The sequence below is a fragment of the Apteryx mantelli genome, chromosome 25, assembly GCF_036417845.1.
Source record: "Apteryx mantelli isolate bAptMan1 chromosome 25, bAptMan1.hap1, whole genome shotgun sequence".
NCBI lineage: Eukaryota > Metazoa > Chordata > Aves > Apterygiformes > Apterygidae > Apteryx > Apteryx mantelli.
In genome coordinates this window covers 5058550-5079893 of record NC_090002.1, presented here as the reverse complement: position 1 = coordinate 5079893, position 21344 = coordinate 5058550, and the positions used below count along the sequence as shown (strand labels likewise).

At 53.1% G+C, this 21344-nt stretch overlaps 1 protein-coding gene across 1 annotated transcript; it reads right to left on the bottom strand.

The window, feature by feature from the left end:
• Positions 1 to 2871: 2871 nt before the first annotated feature.
• CSRP1 (cysteine and glycine rich protein 1) lies at positions 2872 to 19522 on the bottom strand. The gene is made up of 6 exons (XM_067310474.1): positions 19418 to 19522; positions 12003 to 12115; positions 7675 to 7843; positions 6722 to 6851; positions 4985 to 5078; positions 2872 to 4616 (listed from the first exon to the last, which is right to left on the bottom strand). The coding sequence occupies exons 2-6, from the start codon at positions 12112 to 12114 to the stop codon at positions 4540 to 4542; spliced, it is 582 nt and encodes a 193-aa protein (XP_067166575.1). The 5' UTR covers position 12115; positions 19418 to 19522; the 3' UTR covers positions 2872 to 4539.
• Between the last annotated feature and the right edge of the window lie 1822 nt (positions 19523 to 21344).

Here is a 21344-nt window from a genome sequence, read left to right as displayed (position 1 = left end):
CTAATTATCCCTCATTACGAGGGCAGGGCAGCGACTGCCGGAGCCAGGAACTGGTTCGTGCTCCCTGGGGCCACCCTCGCCACGCTGGCAGAAATCCCGTGTGTCCCAGGAGCCTTGGTTTCACTACGTAACACAGCCCGGGCTCCCAGAGCCCTGAGCATCCCTGCAGCCAACTTCAGGGCCTGGGTCAGGCACAGCCAGGAGGGCGAGTGTATCCGGAGACGTCACCTGAAGCCCAGCAGCACATTTGGGAGGAAGAGTACAAACATGGGGGCCCTTCCCAGGAGCATCCGGGGCTGTTTTCCAAGGCAGGGTCCTGGTAAAGCTCAGCTCCAGGGATGCTGAGCCCAGGAAATTTGGGGTTATCTGCCTGTGAGTCCTGCCAGGATGGTTGCTCCTGGCTCTGGTCCAACCAGCCAGGATGTCCACGGGCACTTCTGGGCACAGGTCCTTGTGCAGGATGGGCAGAGCTGCCCCAGCATGGCAGATACCAGCCACCCCAGCCTCCTTCCTCACCGCCCTGGGGAGAGCCGAAGGCTACCACCAAACCTCCCCAAGGTCTCAGCTCTACTGCTCACTGTCTCTCCCACCTTCCAGCTGCCAAGGAAAGCTCATTTTTCCTTAGCCGTGGAAATAAGAGTTTCAACAGAGTTTTTCTCTGCTCCTCCTTCTCTGACTGTCCATTTCCAGACTCTCGGAGAAGTGCAGGAGGCTCGCTCTGCCAGGCTGCCCGGGAGGCTGACGCTGTATCTCCGTGCCCTCGAGCAAACCAAACAGGATGCGCTGCATTTTGGCAGCTGGCAAGCAGAAGGCATTGCTCCGTGGGCCGCCCACAGTCCCCATGCATGTCTCATCCGCACAGAGCCCTTACGGGCAGGTAATGGGGGCTGCTGGGAGGGCAGGCTCAGGCAGGGGACATCTTGTCCTGGGACAGCTCAGCAGCCACTGGGGTGACATTCCCACAAAGTGCTTGACCGCTGTGGCTGAGATGGGGTGGTGGCAGCATGGCATCCCCGGCACAATGGCACAGGGCAGGGACTTGTTGTGCAGCCAACTGAGGGGCTCAGAGGGCTTCAGTCCACCCTCCCGCTCGGAGCAGCATTAGCCCCAACACCAGCTCTTCCAGGCTGCAGAGAGCTTGGCTGTGAGTCCACCTTCTGGTTCCTCTTGAGACACAGGTTCAGGTCCCACAGCCCCTTTCCCAAGGGCTAGCAGCTCCCTCCATGCAGGCAGCAGGGAGGGATGGGTGCTGCTGGGTGCAACACACTTCTGCTGCCTCTAAAGGGAGTTGGGTGACACTCAGGAACAGATGTCCAGATGTCTGTGTCTGTCCAGCATGGGCGCTGTGCCTGTGCATGGGGAGCAGTAACCAGCAGAGGGTAGCAGACAGTCGCAGCATTCCTGCTACAGTTTGGGCAGAGGATGCCCTGAAAGCACCCCTAAACCCGGCCACGCTTCTCCCAGACCTTGCCTCTCAGCCTCCCCCACCCCACCTCCTACCCTCTTTAAGTGCATAGCCCCAGTGATGCCCATCCTGGTCTCTCCATGCCGACACAACTCTGCTAACACCACAGATGTTGGTCCCCATCACCCTCCAGGCTTGTGGTGCCCTCAAACCAACCCAGAGCTGTTCTCAAGAGGATGATGCAACTTCAGCAGGCATGCAGCACCAGATTGCAAATCCTCAGAGCAAGGTCACTGTCCCAGGACACTGCCCACACTGTCAACTGGGACCTTTGGGGCTGAAAGGTCAGCAGGGACCCGCTATGCAGCTCTCCCAGTGAGCTGCAGGATCTCAGTGGGTTTTTGCTACCGTGCTGCACCCAGCAGAGTCACTGGTGCCCAGCTTGGCACAAGAACCTCCTATCTTGGCCAGGAGATCTGCTGCAGGGGAAATACAGACCCTGTGCACCTAGCTGAGCTCCCCTCCTGCTTGCCGCTTAGAGCAAGCATCTGGATTTGCTGCCCAGCAGGTATGGCCAAAGTGGCCCACTTGTAGAGCTGTTAGGGGATGGAATGACACCATGTATCAGGGCAGGCTGGGAGAGACTGATGGGGAGCAGCTCTGCAAAAAAGGTCCTGGGGGTTCTGGTGGACAAGCTGCCCAGGAGCCAGCAGCATACCCTGGCAGCAATGAAGGTCAACCATGTGCTGGGCTGCATTACCAGGATTAGAGCCAGCAGGTTAGGGGAAGTGATTAGTCCTCTCTGCTCAGCATTCATGAGGCCACATCTGGACACTGTCCAGTTTTGGGCCCTTCAGTACAAGAAGAAATCAACAAAGAAGAGAGGCCAATGAACAGTGACCAAGATGATGAAGGGGCTGGAGCACATGAGATAGAGGAGAGGCTGAAGGAGCTGGTTTTGTTCAGCTTGGAGAAAAAAGGCTGTGGGGGGATTGAATTTCAGTTTTCCACTACCTACAGAAGGCAGAGACAGACTCCTCTCAGAGGTGCACAGCAAAAGGATATGACACAACAGATAGAGGCACCACAAGGGAAATTCTGATGGACATAAAGAAAAAGAAATCTTCTCCCTGAGCATGGTGCAGCCCTGTGACAGGGATCACAGTTGTGGGGGACCTTCATCCTTGAAGGGTTTCCAAACTCAACCAGATGCCAGAAGCTCTGATCAATCTGACCTTTGGAGTTAGCCCTGCTTTCAGCAGGAGGTTTGATTCAAGAGCTCCAAAGGGCCCTTCCACCCCACATCTTTCTATAATCCCGAGAAACCCAAACCCAGAGCTTTGTCCTGGACCTGGTCTCCAGGAGTGAGTGCCCTCTGTGGGATCCACCATGCTCCAGTCTGTCCGTAACTCTCTCCTCTCTGACACAACCTCTACAAGTAGGAGGGAAAAGAGACTAAAGAAAGGCTCGTTCTAGGAGTTTTATTGCATAAACAGCTTTGCTTGGATGCAACCCTTGCATGTGGCGCATCCAATTGATCTGCTGCAATATAGCATCCACCCCACGCTCACAGAGAAAGCATGCGGATTCCTAACCACTCCCCCCCCCGCCAAACACACACCTCCTGTGGGGAGCAGGGCTTCTGCCAAGCAAGTTAGCTGAGTTTCAGTCTCCACAAAGAGGGTGGTACACGAGCCCGCTGTGCTACAGTGTTTTTGATCTGCTACGGCACCTTTGCGGCCAGGCTTTCTGCTTCACAAACCTAAGCAGCTATCACAAGCACAGTGCCTCACCCAAACCCCCAACCACACACACCAGAGCAACTTGGTCAGCTAGAATTTGGGTCCCGGACTGAGCGATGGGGAAAGTAGGGGGAGGATTTTTGGAGATGCTTAAAAGGGTTATTCTCCTCACTCAGCTTGCAAAACCTCATGCAAAAGTTGTGCTGAACAGGAGACCAATCTAAAGGCTTTCAGGATCTAAAATGAAATTAGAACTATACAACTAAGCCTGACTCTGGGTTAAAAAAATAAATAAAAGTGTGCTAAAATAAAAGGAGCTGAAGTCCTACTTCCCCAAAGGATTTCTGCTATTATTGGGCTTCTGAAAGTGTTTTCCTGATCTCATTTACGCAACTGCAATGTTTAAAACCATCGTGCTTTAAAAGGACAAAATTTCCCTGTGGAGTTTGCAAGCCAAAGCATGATATCAACTCTAAGCAACAGTGAGGCTGGTCTTGTGAGTATCCCACACTGGTTATACAAGAGAATCACAGAAAGAAAGTAAAGAAGGTAGATGAAGAAGAGTTAAGCTGGGATGTTTCTAAGCTCATGGGTTAATGGTGCTGATAAACAAGGGAGTAGGTGAAAAGTTCCTAAGTTATTCAGCAGTGTTCGGCATGCCTGTTTCGAGGAGCACCATGTAATAGCACTGATATGAATTTCGATATGGTGTGCACAAGTGTTGTGTCACTGACACACACAAGGTCTGTTCTGGGCCTCCCAGAACCAGGCTGCTTTTGCAATGGTGACCCAGCATTGGGATGGGGGAGAGCCAGGCCCAGCTGGTGCAAACTAGCAGAGCTCGACTGACCACAGCTGGGCTATGACAAATCATCCTGGGCAGTCCCTGCATTTGTGCTTGAATTACAAGCCATGATTATGAACATTCCTGTTCTCACTCTCATCTGTGCCTCCTGCTCAGGACAGTCAGTGGATCTCCTCAGCCCCAGACAGGGAATAATTCCTCCGGCAAGGCCAGGCTTTGGTCAGCTTTGATGTTTATTACTTGCTCTGTGACACAGCACTGCATGGCTGGATGCACATCCTGGCAGGATGAGGTGCCTTCATGGATAATGTGGAGCAGAACATTTTTGGAGGATGGCCCTCACTGTGTGTGTGTGAGCTGTGTCCCCCGTCTGTATTTATACCAGCAGGGCCTGCTGAGGCCAAAGGAGGGACCCCCACGGCTTCAGAGCGCGCTGGGTCAGGTCAGAGCGGAATGAATTCATGCTGTGAAGTAGCAGGCGGTTATTGATTACTATAAGGGTGCTCACTGCGAGTGCGGAAAAGGTCAAGCGGTAAAGACTGGTCCAGACAAGCCCAGTGTGAGCGGAGTGCCAGTCCCTGGGTGCCTCACTGCGAATGGACGAGTGCCCCGGCTCCTTGACCGAAGCCAAAGCCCTTGGGCCCGAAGTTCTTGGCGTAGCAGCCTGCAGAGGAAGACAAGGAAGAATCAGGTAAGGCCAGTAGCACAGAGGGAGCACCTGAACATCAGCAGGTCCTTCTCTTGAGGCAAGTACTGCCCAAACAGAGCAGGGTTTGCTATATTTGCTGGTGAAACAGAGGCTCCAGGTGTAGAGGGGAAATCGCCCAGCAAGTGCCAAGTCAGCCCCCGTACACCACTGCTGGAGGTCACCGCCTCCCCATACTTCGCTCCCATCCCAGTTCCCTGCACAGTTATTTAAAGCAAGGTCTCCACCCTTCGGATTCCAGGACGAACCACCCTGGATTTTGGTAGGACCTACAACCAGGAGCCTCTCCGCACCGGCTGGGAGGCAGCAGGGAAGGTGGCGCTCACCTTTGCAATAGATCTCCCCATCTTTGTCTGCCAGGGTGGTGGATTCCAGGCTTTTGCCACACTTGGCACAACGGAAGCAGGACTTGTGCCAGGACTGTGGGGACAGGATTAGAGCCCGGTCAGAGAATACACAGCGACAGGGCAGCAATGCTTTGACTATCACATGGGGTCCCAGCCCTCCACAGCAGCAGCAGCAGCAGTGTCCTTCTTTGGAGGCCCTGTTCCTGACCCATCCCCATAAACCAACCAGCTTAGATGGTCCCAGCCATCAGCAAGACTGACTCTCTGATGAGTCAGTCCCCTCACCAAGCAGTGTTTTCCTCTGAGAAATGTAGTCCTTTGCCTTACACCCAAAAATCATTAAACGTAAAACGTAGAATTAGTAAACTCCCCCAAATTAGTAAAGGTACTGTTGCTGTACCCTAGCCAGTGGTGACATCAGGACCGGGACACCTGCCCCTATGCTACTACAGCTCCAAGGAAGGCAACAAGCAAATATTAAGAATGCAGGAATCGGTGTTTAAAAATAAAACTCCCCCATGGCTCTGCCAGTACTTAAGGGATAAATCAACTCACAGCTTCTGAGCAGACCGTAGAGAAGCCAGAGCTACTCATGGAGGAATTTTAAAAAAAGTAGTTTGAAAAACATGAAACCTTTTTTGGAAGAAAATGTGAAATTGGGGCTGGAGGAGGAGGTAGCGGATGGAGTCATCCAGCAAACATTAGCACATGAAATATACGCTCTGGAATCCTCTCTGGTTTGCTTGAATGTAATTGCTTTGCCAGCTCTGGTTCCTCATAAACATTGAACACGGAAACCTACCAGGAGGCCAAGCACCCAGATCATGACTTTAAGAGTAAGTTTGTTTTCTCACCCTGGGCTGACCCTCAAGGCATCTATCAAGAATTCCTCCACTGCCAGCCTGAGTATGATGCTGCTGGGAGCCTAGTTCTTTCAACTAAATTCCTCCCCTCTTTGCTCCAGGGAGAGAGGACAAACACAGAAATCCTGGAGAGGACAGAATGCAGCAGAGGTCAGCGAGTGTCTCGGATTCATGCAGCACCAGAGTCCTGGCAACACGTCATGGTAAGGATGCAGTAAGGTGGGTGAGGCTTTCCCAGCATGGCTGCTCAGGCCTCTCTGGCACTAAGGCAAGTGGCCTGACCCAGCTGCCTTTGCAAGCTCTGCACAAGTACCCTTCTCTGGAGGGAGGTTTGCTTCGGGACTCGGATGTCACTCTGGGTCCCACAACTCACGCAGCAGGAAGCATCCCCATGCCATACAGGGGGCTGGCCTACGGGCAGCGCTGACCACTGAAATTCATTCCTGTGCCTCAGATTTGGACTGATGCCATTGCTCATTCAATTAGTGATGGCAGTAGCCACGTCCCGCATCAGCGTTCATCCTCCCAACACTTCTAGCTGCAGGGACCTCCACTCTGACCTCCACGGAGCAGTAGTCCAGTTATTTATTATAAAATGTACTTCAATCCATGTGTCTGGAAGAGTGAGGTGGCTTGGAAAACCTGGTTTTCAGGTGTGCTGAGGTCTCATTTAGGCACCAGGCTTCCATATGACCTTCGCACATGGGACTCCAAGCCTAGCCGCAGCTGGAGGTGCTGGCAGTCTGGCCTGTAATTGCCTGTAGGCCTGGTCAAGACCTTCTTTGCAGATCTCCCTGCTACACAGCAACTCATGGTCCATGCATGTCCCCAATCACTACATCCTTCTTCTTACCTTTCCAGCTCCAATCACCTTCTCAGCTGCATACACTGCTTGGCCACAGCGAGGGCACCCATCAGAACCTCCTACTTTCTGGGCTGTTCCGGAGAAGTTAGGATTGTTGGTGGGTCGGTGGGCCTGGCCCCTGTGGAAGGGAGGGAGGTCATTCTCAGCACTGCCAAACATGAAGGAGGAGGGAAGAGCTGTGGGATCACAAATCCCAATCCAGGTTTGGTGGGCCTAGAGCTTAGGGCATGATGGTGTTGAGCCCCATAGAAGCTTCAGCCCCACACCTGCGTGCCAGGTGGTGAGCGGCAACATGGTCAGTGGGGGCAGGGGGACATGACCTACCAACTGAGAACTTCAGGGCAGATGTGGGCCTCCTGCCACAGCTACATGGCATGCTCAGGACTCAGCAAGTTCCCCAGCAACTGGCAAGCAGCTCCCTCTGCCCTATTAGTGCTATGCAAAGCTGTTTCTTCAGCCATGTAAACTTGTAGAAGGATGACCCGTCCAGCCCTGCAGAAATTCATCTGAGTCAAGTTCCCTGTGAGCTACCTATATCATGAGACAGGATGGGGTTGATTCTTCAACTTCTCTATGCAACCAAGAGAGCTGGTTTAAGCCAGGCTCTACCCTCCTCCCTGAGCACATGGACTGGCCTGAAGCTTGGCATTTGTGACTCTCAGGTAGCTCCAGGACACTTTCAGTCCCAAAAGCAAGGGAGGAAAATGGCTATGCGCCGCAGGGTGGGCAAGTAGGGCTCAGTGGGTTTTCTCAGAGGAGCAGAAAAGCAATGTAGGCCATGGCACACTCTAGATTAAGAAATACTGGAAGTTTAGCATGGTTTGCTGGGCTACACAGCTAAGTATCACAAGCAGAAGGATGTGAGGGAGGAGATGCCAGCAACAGCCCTAGTTTAAAAAAAAGAAAAAAAACAAAAAACAAAACAAAACATTTAAACTCACTCTTCATATTTGATTCCCAGAGACTCGCCCTTGTCAGTGCTCAGGGTCCCTGCTCCCTGTCCGTATCCATAGCCCTTGGGACCGTACTTCTTGCCGTAGCAGGACTTGCAGTAGATCTCTTCTCCATGCACAGCAACAGTGGTGCTGTCCAAGTTCTTCTTACAGACCACTAGAAAAGAGGGGAAAGTCATCCCATTAGCCCTGTGCACCAAGAGCTCACTAATTAGTTGGAGAAAACAAGTCCACACAAGGAACAGTATAGCTCAGCTTTCAAGGAGCAAGGAAACCCTAGACAAGATCATTGTTAAAATGGAGTGCATGCAAAACAGCTGGAGATAAGGATCACAACAAGAACATTGTCTGGCTTTAAAAGGAAGCAACCAAAGCCACAAGGTTGCTAATAAGGAAAAAGCTATGTTAACCCTGTTGATGCCAGTATTCTTGGTGGAAGCAGTTTAGAAAAATGAGAGTTGCGCTTAAGCCAGGACAGGGGGCACTGCAGAAGGTCACTGCAGAATTCATATGCATGAGAATCTCGGCGCCTAGCTGCAGCTCTGCACATAGTCCCAGTCTGCTGCAAATACACAGCAATATGCACTTGGCAGCAAGTAGTTTAAGCAAATGTTTCCCTCATGTTTGGACAGACTAAAAGCACACCTGCAACCATCACTACAGCTGATGCACTATCATTTTAAGCACATTAAGCTATTGCTTATAGCTGTCTTTCAATGCCCTGAGACCACAATGAAAGATGTTCACACTAACATGTGTCACCCCTGATGAGTAGGATGAACAGTCTCAGCTGGGGAGGGCTAACTCAGCTGGGTGTTCAAATCTTTGGGATTAATACAGACATAAGATAAAGGGAGCAGTACAAGGGCTGAAAGCTCAAATAAGCAGCTAGTAAATATGGTCCAGATCCTCTAAGCTACTTCAGTTTCCCCCTCCCCTTTGGAACAAGGGGAAGAGATGCCCGAATGCACTGGAAATCTGGGCCTTTTCTGTGCTTAGCCTCAAAGGACTTCATGAGGAGACAGCAGCAAGGCTCAGGGATCCAGCTGAGCCAGTCTTCAGCCCGAGCTTGGTGCTGGGAGCAAGCCACACAGACTGCTCTCCCGATTCTTAGATTTTCTTGACTCCCGTCCCAGCTCTGATCTCAGCCTCCACGTTGGCTTCCAAACCCTTCCTGGAACACACAATTCGGCAAGCCGCAACGGGAGCGGAGCGGAATCCAAATGGGGCTCAGAGGCACCTCCGGTGTTTACCTGCCCCAGTACAGGATCAAGATGCCTGGGGCAGAGTCCATAGAGCTGGCAGCCAGCCCCAAAACAGATCCTGTTACAACTGCGACACAGCCTTCCCCAATCCTGCTTACGTGCCTTAAATGTCAAGGATCCCAGCAGGCTGCTTGCCCCTCTGTCAGAAGAAAAGTTTCTTGCCCTTTACCGATATTGCAAGAATGCAAACAAAGCAGAGCACTCCTCCCAGAGCAAAACAAACCCACACTAAATATGGGGGCGAGAGGCAACGTTTCTCAGCCCAGTTACTAAATATGGTGCTCTTCCTCTGGGGCTGTGGAGAAGCCCATGCACTGTTGCAGGGAGGAGGAGGTGGAAAGGAAAATGTGTCCTGCCATCTAAGGAGGATCTCTCAGGGTTGTCCGCTGGTTAAGGGCTTCCCCATGCCACTGCAGCAGGAGCTGGGGCTCCAGGCCCACTTAACAGCAGGAAAAGAGCACTCATCTCCACTTCTCCAAGAAAGCAGCTTTAGTAAACTGGTCCCACCACCCAAAGCTACCAAGCTGATGCACTGGCTTTGGAATTGTTTCTGCATTATGGAGATAATCAGGAGCAACTCTGCATTTAGACAGATCATCTTGGACTGGAATTGGCCCCTTTGACAGGTTTAAATGGCTTTCTCCTAGGGATGATATTGAACGATACCAATACTATCTACCTTTTCCTCCCCACCTCTGTGCTGGGCTGTCTCTAGCCTAAACTTTCCACAGTCACCCATCTTCACTAGCCGCAGACACTTCATGAGGCTAAAGAAAAACCTCTTTCCCAGTCTGCTTCCTGGAAATCAGGCCCCAGCTCCAGGGTTTCTGCATTGCTGAAATTCCAGCACACTGCACTCAGAGTTAAGGACCCTTTGTTTCTTCTAAGAGCAGCTGAGGCGCTGCACAAAGTGATTTACACAGGAGCTGCTGTTACTTTTAGAGGCCAAACACTGGCCTCATTACATTACGTTTCTGCCTTGTACTATTGACTCAGTTGGAATGATGCCACTCAGTCAATCACCGTGTCCTTTCCTGAGTCTACCTCCAGCTCTAATGCACTGTGGTAGGTTTGGCTCCTCTTTTTTTTTTGGCAAATCAGGTCACAGTATTTGTTTTTCCTCTACTAAAGATAGTGGGTTCAAATTCCCTGATGGGGCCCAAATGCAATACCGGGGAGCAGGCCAGGAACGCAGGAGGAGTTCAGTGTGATTTAGCATCAGAAGTAGCTTGTGGCACAGGACTAGAAACAGCAGGTAGCACTGTGGGTCAGCATGCAATCCACTGCCTGAACCAGGGGAGCCTACAGCGGGGACAGGCAGAGCTGTTGGAGGTATATGTGGATCCATGAGAAGACAAGCCCACCTTCTTCCCTGCTTTGGCCATGTATTTCCCTCCTGAAGCAATGTTTTGTCTGATTCCTTAGAATTCCCCACCCACCTTATCTGAGGCTACAGGAGAAACATGACTTCCTGCTGCAGAGAGCAGCTGCCAGCACTGCCACGATACAGCTGCAACCTGCCCGTCTCTCCCATCCACCCAGGGTGAAAGCCTCTCTCAGCAATTCCCCTTTTGTCTCCTTGAGTAAAAACAAAAGAGCAAGGTTTTCAGGCTGGAAACTCCCAAGTATGAGAACTACTGGCCATGCTGACCAATACTGCTCACACAGTGCAGAAAACAGATGCAGCAACATCATCTGCCACCTCTGCATGCATCCATGCACACAACATCCCAGACAGACTGGCCAAGCAGCATCCAGTATCTAGCTAGGTGGACACAGGAGCACAGCACAGACTGGCCCCATGAAGACACTGCTATTTTTCCCCTGGAATAGGTCTACTGACATTAATTCTAGTGTTTGCCTATTCATAGACCCTAGCTCTGTTTTTTGCCCATGTGGAAAAGATCGTCTGTGCTCCCTGCTGCAACGGAATGGCAAAACTGGAAACCCAATGTAGGGCCCTGCTGAGAAAATGTTAAACTTCAGTGGGGTCCCACTGCAAGGATAGCTCTGAAGATGCAGTTCTACTCACTCTGCTCTGTGCTGGATGTAATGTGTTGATGAGCCATCAGTGAACACTAGGAGCTTGCACATTCCTATTGACACTTGAGAATTAATAGTTCTGTTATGGGACAGTCTTCAAGGACGACAATCTGGTCATGGCAATGGTAATCTTTTTATTCAAAGTACCCTGCAACCCCCCTGGATTTGGATGTTCCAGGTTTGAGGTGGGTGCTGCTTTCAGCAATATACCACTACTCATCTGTCCCCATGCTGCTGCCCTGGTATCCCCAAAGGGAGGGGAAGGGTGCCTGGGGATACCACAGCATGAATACAAGAGTATATGTAGGTTCCTGTAAAGCACACAGAGGAAGGGGTTTCTGCACTGAGTTAACCCTCAGCCAGATCCTGTTTTGCTGCCCTTCTCTAGAGGTGACATTAAGTCAGAGCTGCTGCAGGCAGGCTGGATGTGATGCTTTAGAACTTCACAGTAGGCCCTCCATCTGTAGAAGGGCCAGGACAGGACCACATCTTCTTCCCACCATCTGGGACACTGAACATGTGGGCACATTGCACACCAGCTCCCAAGGCCTAGCCAACCTCGCCAATATGGCAAAGCCCCATTGAGGACTAGAGCTAGCATCACTCCAGAGCAGTGCATGGGTTGCGCCACCTCTTGCCACCACTACTTGGAGAGCCCCTGTCACATGCTCCACTGTCTTGAATGGCCAGAGACAGCCTAGAGGACTCAGCCAAGCATTTCCTTGGTGTAAGGACAGACTAAGTCTTTGCATGGATGCTGGCTCAAATCACCCCTGATAGCTTGGATGGCCCCTGGTGTCCTAGGATGATCTGTGTTCCTTCAGTGAATCCCACTCCCAAGTCTGGAGAACAGCGGAAAGCCTGCCACACAGCTCCCGCAGCCGGGCTGTTTGTAGAGGAATCCTAACGAGTGTTTACATGGCCCATAAACAGAACGTGACCGGGCCTCCTGTCAGCAGAGAGCCAGGAAGTGGGGGTGGAAGGGGAGAGGGAAGGGTTGGTACTCACTGCACAAGAAGCAGGACTTATGGAAGCTGTTGCCTTCGCACTGCACCTCCTCAGCGAAGTACACTGCCTTCTGGCACACGCCACACTTCTTCCCTCCACCCCAGTTCGGCATCCTGCAGAAAAGGCACAGGCAGAAATAACGTCATCACAGGAGGCCACGCAGGGCATGGGTCAGGCAGCAGCCATCTGGAAGGGCTGGGGAGCAGCCAGGCTCCCTGAACAGATACCCGCGAGCAGAAGTCCCGCAGCTCTCTCATATGGCTCTTCCAAATGTGCACATGCAGAGACCACCCACAAATGTTTGCTGTTTGCACAGAACAGCAGGGCTGCTAGTTAGCAGAACTTAGGATGTCCAAGGTCCATCATTACAGCATCTATTGGTATCATCTGCCTCTAGGGATGACTGGTCCTGCCAGCCAGGAGAAGCAGAAATCCCCATGTCCTGTAACCTCTGGGACCTGCCAGCTCCCTTCTGTACAAGGAAAAGGGAGGAAGCAGGAAGATGATGGAAGACAGAGTATACAGAGGTACCTAGCACTGGCACCTCATTAGACCACAGCCCTGCTATTACTCCTTGACAGGACAGCAAAGCAATAGCCAGGGTAGCCAATCCTTGGTGCTGGAGAGTTGCACAGATTGTCACCCCAGCTGGAAACATTTCCTTTGTCTCCCCAGCTGAACATCTCTTCCATTTCTGCCACCACAGAGCAGGGCTGAGGTCAGGGCTGCTCAAAGGCCAAGAGCTGGCACCTGTGATAGCACCAAACACAGTGAGCTCTTGCACCATGTCCTCCATGGCCTTATTAGCCCATGCCTGCCTGGCCAACCACTCACACATTCTCCCTGTACTTGGTCATTTCAGTCTCCTCCAGCACCAGAGAAACATCAGGAAGGCTGGTAAACCAGCAGCCACAAGGTTTCAGGCTCACATGCAAAACAAATACTTGAGCAGTAACCTACCTAGTATAAGACAGCCCTGATGCAACTCCTTGGTAGGAAATAAATCCTTCTATTTATCTCTGCTTTTTCCTGAAATCTCTCTGATGACATGATCAAGAGGCCACTTGATCTGCAAATCTGTAGATGAAACCAAAATATAGCGAGTGGCTAACACAAGTGGCAGAGCCCCAACCCAAGGGGTCCTTGATACATTTGAAGACTGGGCCAATGGAAACCTCAAGGCATTCAAAAAGGAGAAGCAGAGTTGTGCACCTGCTGCAGAATAACTCCATGCATAGGTCCTGGCCAGGAAGCAACTGGCTGAGTAGGGACCCTGCCAGAAAGGACCTGAGGATTAGGGCAGAGCCAGCCTAGATATGAGCCAGCACTGCACTCACATCATGAATAAGGCAAACTAAGACTGAATCTGAAGGACTAAATCACAAGAAGCATGGCCAGCAGAACAAGGCAAGCTATCATCCCTTTACTCGGTGCTGGGGAGGCAGCACTTGGAGTAATGTGTCCAGCTTTGGGCTCCACCGTTCAGGAGGGATGTGGAGAATTGGAGCACATGGCCTACAAGGAGAGGCTGAGGGAGCTGGGCTTGTTTAGTGCAGCCAAGAGGAGGCTAAAGAGGATTAACAGCAACCTAGAGCAGTTACAAAGGTGACAGAACCAAACACTCCTTGGTGGTGCCTGATGATAATAACAAGGAGCAATGGCCACAAGTTGCAGTTTGGGAAGCCTCCATAGGCCTCTTCCCACCAACAGTTTATGATTCTCCATCCTGCTATCGCATGGCAACAGGCAGCAAAAGTCACTTTCCTACCAGGCACAGCCTCATGCTTCTTGACTCAAGAACTAAAACAGCAGGACAAGGTTCCAAAAAACAAGCAGCACCTGCACACTACACCACGAGAGCAGCGTGCCACTCCATTGCATGAGCAAGAACCCTCACCTCCCTTGATTCGACTGCACAGCTATGACAAGGGGGATCTGAGATCCAACAGGACCACTGAGCAGCTGGGGACACAGAGCCGCCAAGGTTGTTCCTCGCAGTAGCTCTGAATCCCTAGGTCACCTCAGGCAGTTCAAGCCCCATCTCTGAGCCTCCAACCCCCCGGCCGGTGGGTGGGCTAGCAGCACTGCCCTCCCTGCTCAGCAGTTGGGAAGATGGATGCTAAACACAGCTGGGGGCTGTATAAATATCAGGCAGAGAGACAAGGCAGGATGAAGAGCTCAAACCCTCATTACCTTCCAGTATTTGCAAAAGTCGAGGTCTTGCTGGAATAAAAGTATTAAGTTAGGCAATAAAAAAGGGAATTTGATCTCAGCCTGGTTTTAATGAGCCTTGTTTCAGGCTCCAGAAAAGAGCCTGGGAGAGCAGGTAGACTGGACAGGCAGAGAGCAGGTCACGGCTGGAGCAGGGTCAGGCTGGAGCTCCCCACACGGAGGATTTCGGCGGAGGACAAACAAGAGGCTGCCCAGGTTAGCAGGGTGCAGGGCTCTGGGTAAGGGGGACAGAGAGGAGGCTCTGCCGGCTCCAGAGATCCCAGGAGCTGTGCTTTGGGTGTGATCACGGCAGCCAGGAAGACTTTTCTCAACACCCTGCAGGCTGGGCTTCCTACCACTGCTCAGCCGCTGCCAAATCCCTCCCTTTCAGCCAGATCATCCCAGTTCAGGCCTTTGGATTGCCTTAAAAGGACACAAAGTGTTTCTCTCGAGAGACTGTTATTTCACTCTCCCGCAGTAGGAGGGCCCAACCTCTTTCAAGAGTTTCCTTGGAGGGCAGAAACATCCAGTGGCGGCAGCCCCCCGCCAGTCAAGGGACGTATGCTCCCCCTGCTCAGGATGGTATGGCTTTTAGGAGGCCAGTCTATGGGGAGGAGAAAAGGTGCTCCTAGGTGTAGCTCGTCTATTCAAGGCGGACCTCTGCTACAGGGGATTCACTGCCTGTTTTTCCTTCCTCCACCATACAAAGTTTCTGGGTGGCTCCATCCAATGTGAACACTTCACTGTGGTTTGAACAGCTGACTCCCACCACAAGTGGTCCAGCAGGTTGGGCAGCACAGAAGCAGCCCCAGAAAAGCCATATAAATAGGTCTCACAGCAAGACTGCCTGGCACAGACCAAGATGAATTTTCTGTGGAGAGAGACCATAGCATCAGTTTGTTCTGGGGATGTGTGGGTCTGTGATAACTCACAGCTGAGCACAGGGAAAGCTTGAGAAAAGATTTAAGTTGAAGGGAATTCCCTCTAAGCCCACAGCACACATGAACACCTGAGAGCCTAGCAGGCTGCAAGATGGACCAGAAAGCAGTTTATTCTACAGTTCAGGAACAGGAGGAAAATAAAGAAAAAACAGGGATATGCCCCAAATCTTATGCGTGATCACAGGAAGACTGTCAGATGCTCTAAGCCAGCGTCCTGCTTACTGAGGTTCTCAGAGGTAAAAGCAAAATCCTCACAACAGCTGTCTAGAGATAGACCCCATCCCAATTCCCTAATCAGCGATTACCTTAAGCCACCTATTCTGTGGGTCTACAGCCCTTTCAACATTTTTTCAGAGTACTTCACACCATGGAGTGGAACACCATATTCTGTCCAAGTACAGCACTTACTGACTTCATTTGCACTTCTCCAAATCAGTTATTAGGCCAACACAAAATGAGGAACATGAGGTCACTGTCCTGCAGCACACAACCTCACTGAACAGAGGCAAGAGAGATGCCTAAGGCTGCCAGAAAACATGATTATTTTCCTGCCTCCCACAGCTCCGCATCCCATGCCCCACAACACTTCCAGCTTCTGCAACAAACACAACAGGAATCCTACAGATTGCATCCTCCGCTGTGCCAAGTGTGGCTCAGCCCTGGAGCAGGTCCATCATCTGCTCTGAATGAGGCAAGGGGACTCAAAAAATAAGATATAGTCATTTTATCAACAGCTGTATTTGGGAAGCACAGGAACAAGTGCAGCTTGTGCAGAACAGCACCAGTCTGAGACCTAACATTACAGCAATACAGGTCATCTGGTTAAATACAAGCTATAGACTCGCCTACACTAGATGAGCTTGTATCGCAGCAGTTGCAGAGAGAGTCTAAGCTACACCAAGCAGGCAGGTACAAACCAGTACGGAACCACTACATCCTGGTACTTTGAGATTTTTATCTTAATCTGGACTTTCAGGAAAAGTGGTATCCAGATGAGGCCAAACCAGTAGATAGCAGGAACACACAGACTATCAGCCTCTCTTTACAGGGGCTTGAGAAATCTGCATGCTCATATCACTCAGACCAAAGCTAACAACCACCTTTTTACCTGCCTAAAAGCAGCTGATTTTTAACTCCTAGAACTAAAGCAGCACTGGCCATAGCGTGAACACAATTTCACTACTACAGAAGCACTTAGAGCAGTGCAAGTTCTCTCCTTTCACCTTCTAATGAACTTTGCCTGCAGCCGCCAGGGTGCCAGCACAACCACTCATGCTTCTGTCATGCTCTGCAATAGCTGGAAAACCAGTCTTAAGTGAAAGCCCAAACGTTCTACCAAAAAAATCCTACAGTAATTAATCACAGAGCAACCACCTTGCACTTGGAGAGGAGGAAATCACTAAGGAACAGAAGAAAGGTACACTGCAATTCATAGTGGCCAGTCTCAATGTTTATTTGGGGGGGTTTTCACAAACAATGAGAGCTTTAATGCAAGTGGATGGCAGGAAAGCATCATCAGTGCTGTGCAAAATTCACACATTAAGGATATTCACAGTAGTTCATGCAGAACTACTACATGCCTGGCAAAGGGACAAACCAAAGGGGAGGAATCTAAGTAGGAGCCCCAAGCCCTGAGGTCTAGATTAACGCCTTCCTGTTTACTGGAGAGCAGCTGGCATAGCCATGCAGAAGTTTGAACAAGAAGGGACATGGCTAGATTAGGCATATGGGCAGGGCACAAAGAAATCAGCTCATGGAGATATGCACACCACCATGTGGAAAATCACTGGGACTGTCAGAAGCTCAGCACCTATATAACTGTAAGCAGGCCTGTGGGGCACTCTCTCCCCAGAGTCCGAGCTCTTCTGGACGTCTGGCCAGGAAGAGCAAACTATCTCCTACACTGACCTGCACAGACAGCCAGAATGGGAAATACCAGGCATCTTTCACTGAGCAGCCTCACATTGCCTGGGCACAAGCGGAAATGTCCCTACAAGAAGCAAGTTAGAGCTGTCCCCCACCATGTAATCAGTTGGGTGGAACAGTGATGTGGGGAGACTTAGGCCTGACAACAGCGTAAATTAGGATAAATTAACCTATCATTCAAGACAGTGATGTCAAACTGGTGAGCAAGAAGAGAACTGGGTCCTGAGGCTGGTGAGCCCTGGGACACAAGAAAACTGAACACAATGGGGAAATCAAAGAAGTGTCCTAGAAGAACCAGCTGTACCAGGTTGGACATTTCTGAGGGCTTTGCTTGGAAAGGAGGGAAGAAAGCAATGGAGCTGGAGGGGTCCAAGGTAGAGAGGGATCCTCACCCACAGGGACTGTGTATTAAATAGTATCCAGTTCCCAAAGCAAGACAGTCAGGCACTACCATGAGAAAAACTTCTGTGACCAGCACTGAAGGCAAGTCTTCATGTTTGCAGTGAAAGGGAACGAGACAGTGCCACCCCAGGACAACGCTGCGCTAAGCCTCCTACCATACATGGCTATTTGTCAGCACTCAACAATAGCGACATTCCTGAGGAGCAACACGTTGTTGCCTGCTGATCACACTGTTCCCAAGCTCTGGTTACAGAGGTAACTTGAAAGTTTTCTATCATGATTGGATGATGTAACTAATTCTTCAAAGAAAACGTCAGCTTCATCCAGAACAAAAGCAAAAAGCATTTTCTGGTATGCTAAGAAAAGCTACTAATTTCTGCAGGGATTTCCCATCCAGCATCCATCATCTGACCAAGACAGCTCATTCCGGTCTCTTGCGAAGCCTTTTCCAGATCAGTCATGCTCTAGCCATCTTGTGCTGCCTCCCAGAAGCAGCGATCAGAGCTCTGCTATTCAAGGCAGAGTTTGGTGCACTGACATCCTTGCAGGCAAGGCACAGATTTAAATGACAGTGAAGGCCAGCTGCGTGCCCTGAGCTGAACAGATGGTGCTCACCAAGCCACCAGAGTAGGAAAAGTGTCACAGTACTGTCAAAGTTACCTTTGTCCACCCTTGAGCAGCAGCAAACGCAAACATTGAGCTACTTGCTAAGCAGCAAGTCCTCCCCAGAGCTAGCGGGAGTGGGTCACAGTACTTAAGACACTTCCAACATCACCCACCAAAATCCAGAAGAGCCAGGAGGCACAGAATCTAAGCTGATCCTACAGCTAGTGACACTTTCACATCTATCTTCTCACCCAGTCCATCCATGCTATATTCCAGCACGGAGCTGTTTCCTCAGCCAACACACAGGACTTCCAAGCAACTATTCCTTAGTTCCAGCTCCACCAGACTTTGCCAGCTGTGACTAGGCAGCACCGGGTATTTTGCCAAGCGCTAATTAACACCCTCCTACAAGATGGCCCCACTGCCCGCTCTGAGGTTTGGAAAGCGGCACCGATCTAAAGCTGAAGCTGTGCTAGACTGCACCTAGGCGGGTCCCCAGTCACGTACATCTCTTCAGCTATCTTGGTAGAGCTATGCCAGACCACACCAAATGAGGATGTAGCTGGCTCTGTCTCCCTGCGTGCAAGCTGTATTCAGGCTGGAAAGGGAAGCAATAGCAGGGAGGTTACGTTTCAGTGAGGGGACAGGGAGCAAGGACTCCCCTCACAGCCAATTCCACGAATGCAACCCTAAGATTTCCCCCTGCAAAATGCAGCTAGGAACACTACTTAACGGAGGGTTAAAACTAAGGCTAGCAGAAAGCTTTGACATCCGGGAGGGACGTGACTCGTCGCATTCGACACCCAGTTCCCGCTGCCCTCGCTCGTTGCTCCGTTAGGCAAGTTCACCAATTTTGAAGCAACAGGATTGGCTTCCTCATTTCAGCGTCATCTGTAGAAGAGCTGGTGCCATTTCCCTTCTGCGCCCGGCCACACGCACCTCCATCCCACCAGGGCAGGAAGTTCACTGCACGGCCACGTTCAAGCCGTTGCCCCGGCCCACGTCCCCCCATGCCCGACACCTCGCCCCCGGGGCACTTGCCCCGCGGCGCAGTCAGAGAGGGCCGGGGGCTCTGCCCAGGGGCCGGGGAGGGGAGCAGGCAGGGTTTCGGGCGCGAGCGGGGATGCCAGGCAGGCAGCCCCGGGTAAGGGGCGAAGGGGCGGCAGCCCGGAGGGTCCCGAGCGCTGCCTGCCCCGGGGGCGAGGGGGCCACCGCGGCCGGGCAGCGCCGGGGGACGGCGGGCAGCCCGGAGGCCGCGCGGCGGCGGCCCGGAGAGCCCGAGCCGTCGGGGCCGCCCCGGTGAGCGGCGCCCGCCGCCGCGGGACCTACCTGCGGCTGGGCCGGGCCGGGCCGGGCGGGCAGCGGTGCGGGCGGTGCGGTGCGGTGCGGCGGGAGGGCGCTGGGGCCGCCGCTGCCGCTCGGGGGCTTTTGTCGGCGGCGGGAGAAGGCGGGTCCCGGGGCGGCGGCTCTTTGCGCTCAGCCCCAGCGCGGCCTGATGTCACGGCTGCCGCCCGCCCCGAGGGCCCCGCCGCCCCCAAGCCGCCCCCGAGCCGCCCCCGAGCCGCCCCCGGGCCGCCCCGCCGCCACCCTGGCGCTGCCCCGGCCCCACGCCACGCTGCCCCGCGCTGCCCCTCTGCCCCCCCCCCCCACTGCCCCATCACCCAGCACTGCCCCAGCCCCACGCCACGCTGCCCCGTACTGCCCCTCTGCCCCCCCCCACTGCCCCATCACCCAGCACTGCCCCAGCCCCACGCCACGCTGCCCCGCGCTGCCCCTCTGCCCCCCCCACTGCCCCATCACCCAGCACTGCCCCGGCCCCACGCCACGCTGCCCCGCACTGCCCCGGCCCCCCCCACACTGCCCCATCACCCAGCACTGCCCCATCACCCAGCACTGCCCCATCTGTACCCCACACTGCCCCGGTACTGCCCCACTGCCACCCTGCACTGCCACATCACCCCTAGCGTCACTGCCTTTTGGTAACACTAGCACTGCCCCATCCCTACCCCCCACTGCCCTGGCACCCCTAGCACTGCCCCTCTGCCCCCCCCCCCCACTGCCCTGGCACCCCAGCACTGCCCCATCTCTACCCCATGCTGCCCCAGCACTGCCCCTCTGCCCCCCCACACTGCCCCATCACCCCAGCACTGCCCCACTGCCACCCCACACTGCCCCTTCATCCCTAGCACTGCCCCATCCCTACCCTACACTGCCCCACACTGCCCCGGCACTCCTAGCACTGCCCCATTTCTACCCCACACTGCCCCGGCACTGCCCCATTGCCACCCCACACTGCCTTACACTGTCCTGTCACCCCTAGCTCTGCCCCATCCCCATCCCACACCGCCCTGGCACTGCCCCACTGCCACCCCACACTGCCCCGGCACCCCTAACACTGCTCCATCCCCACCCCCCACTGCCCCGGCACTGTTCCCCTGCTGCCCCACGCCGTGCCCCAGTGGGGTGAGAGGTGGGAGCCCACCAGCCCCCCTCCACAACCACCACCTGGGCACTCATGACCCGAGCACAGAAGCTGCGAAGGGGATTCCCTGATGCGTTTCTGTTGACGTCAGCTCCTCCCGCCGGCATGGAGCACGTTGTCATTGTCGCCACCAGTCCCCAACTTCAATCCTGCTGTCTGCTAAGAGAGGGAACAAAGGAAGGCTCATAGGCAACATGTAAAATCAGAAAATTTACGCCTAATCCCAGGCAGTTGAACTGGGAGCACTCCCATACGCTGCAACTCAGTCATTCGCACGCTATACTTGTTAGCCCAGTCCCCAGCACAGTTTTGGTTTAGGCCAGCTAGCAAACTCCCAAAGCCTCGTGTCCCCTGCTGTCAGGGCACAGCAAGGGCTGCTGCTCCCTCAGGGGCAGGGGACTGGGATCCAAGCATGATAGCATGGTGGCAGGGCAGGGGCCTCCCCAGCCAGGGCCCAGCCCCACAGCACCCAAGCAGGGCAGGCCCAGGGATGGCAGCAAGGTTCGACCGAGAGTCCAGGTCATGAGGCAAATTCATGGTGATGAGGCTGGTACAAGGTCAAGCTGGGAATTCAATCCGCAGGTCAGGGTTAGGATCAGTCAGGTCCAGCGATGGTAACCAGGGTCAGACACAGCCCAGTGATCACCACACAAGTTCATAGTGATAAGACAGGTTTGAGATCAAGCCGGGAAGTCAGTCCATGGGCTGCGGGCCACATAACAGGGTCTGTGGCCAGGCAGGGGCATGGCTGTGGCTGAAATGGAGAGCAGCACT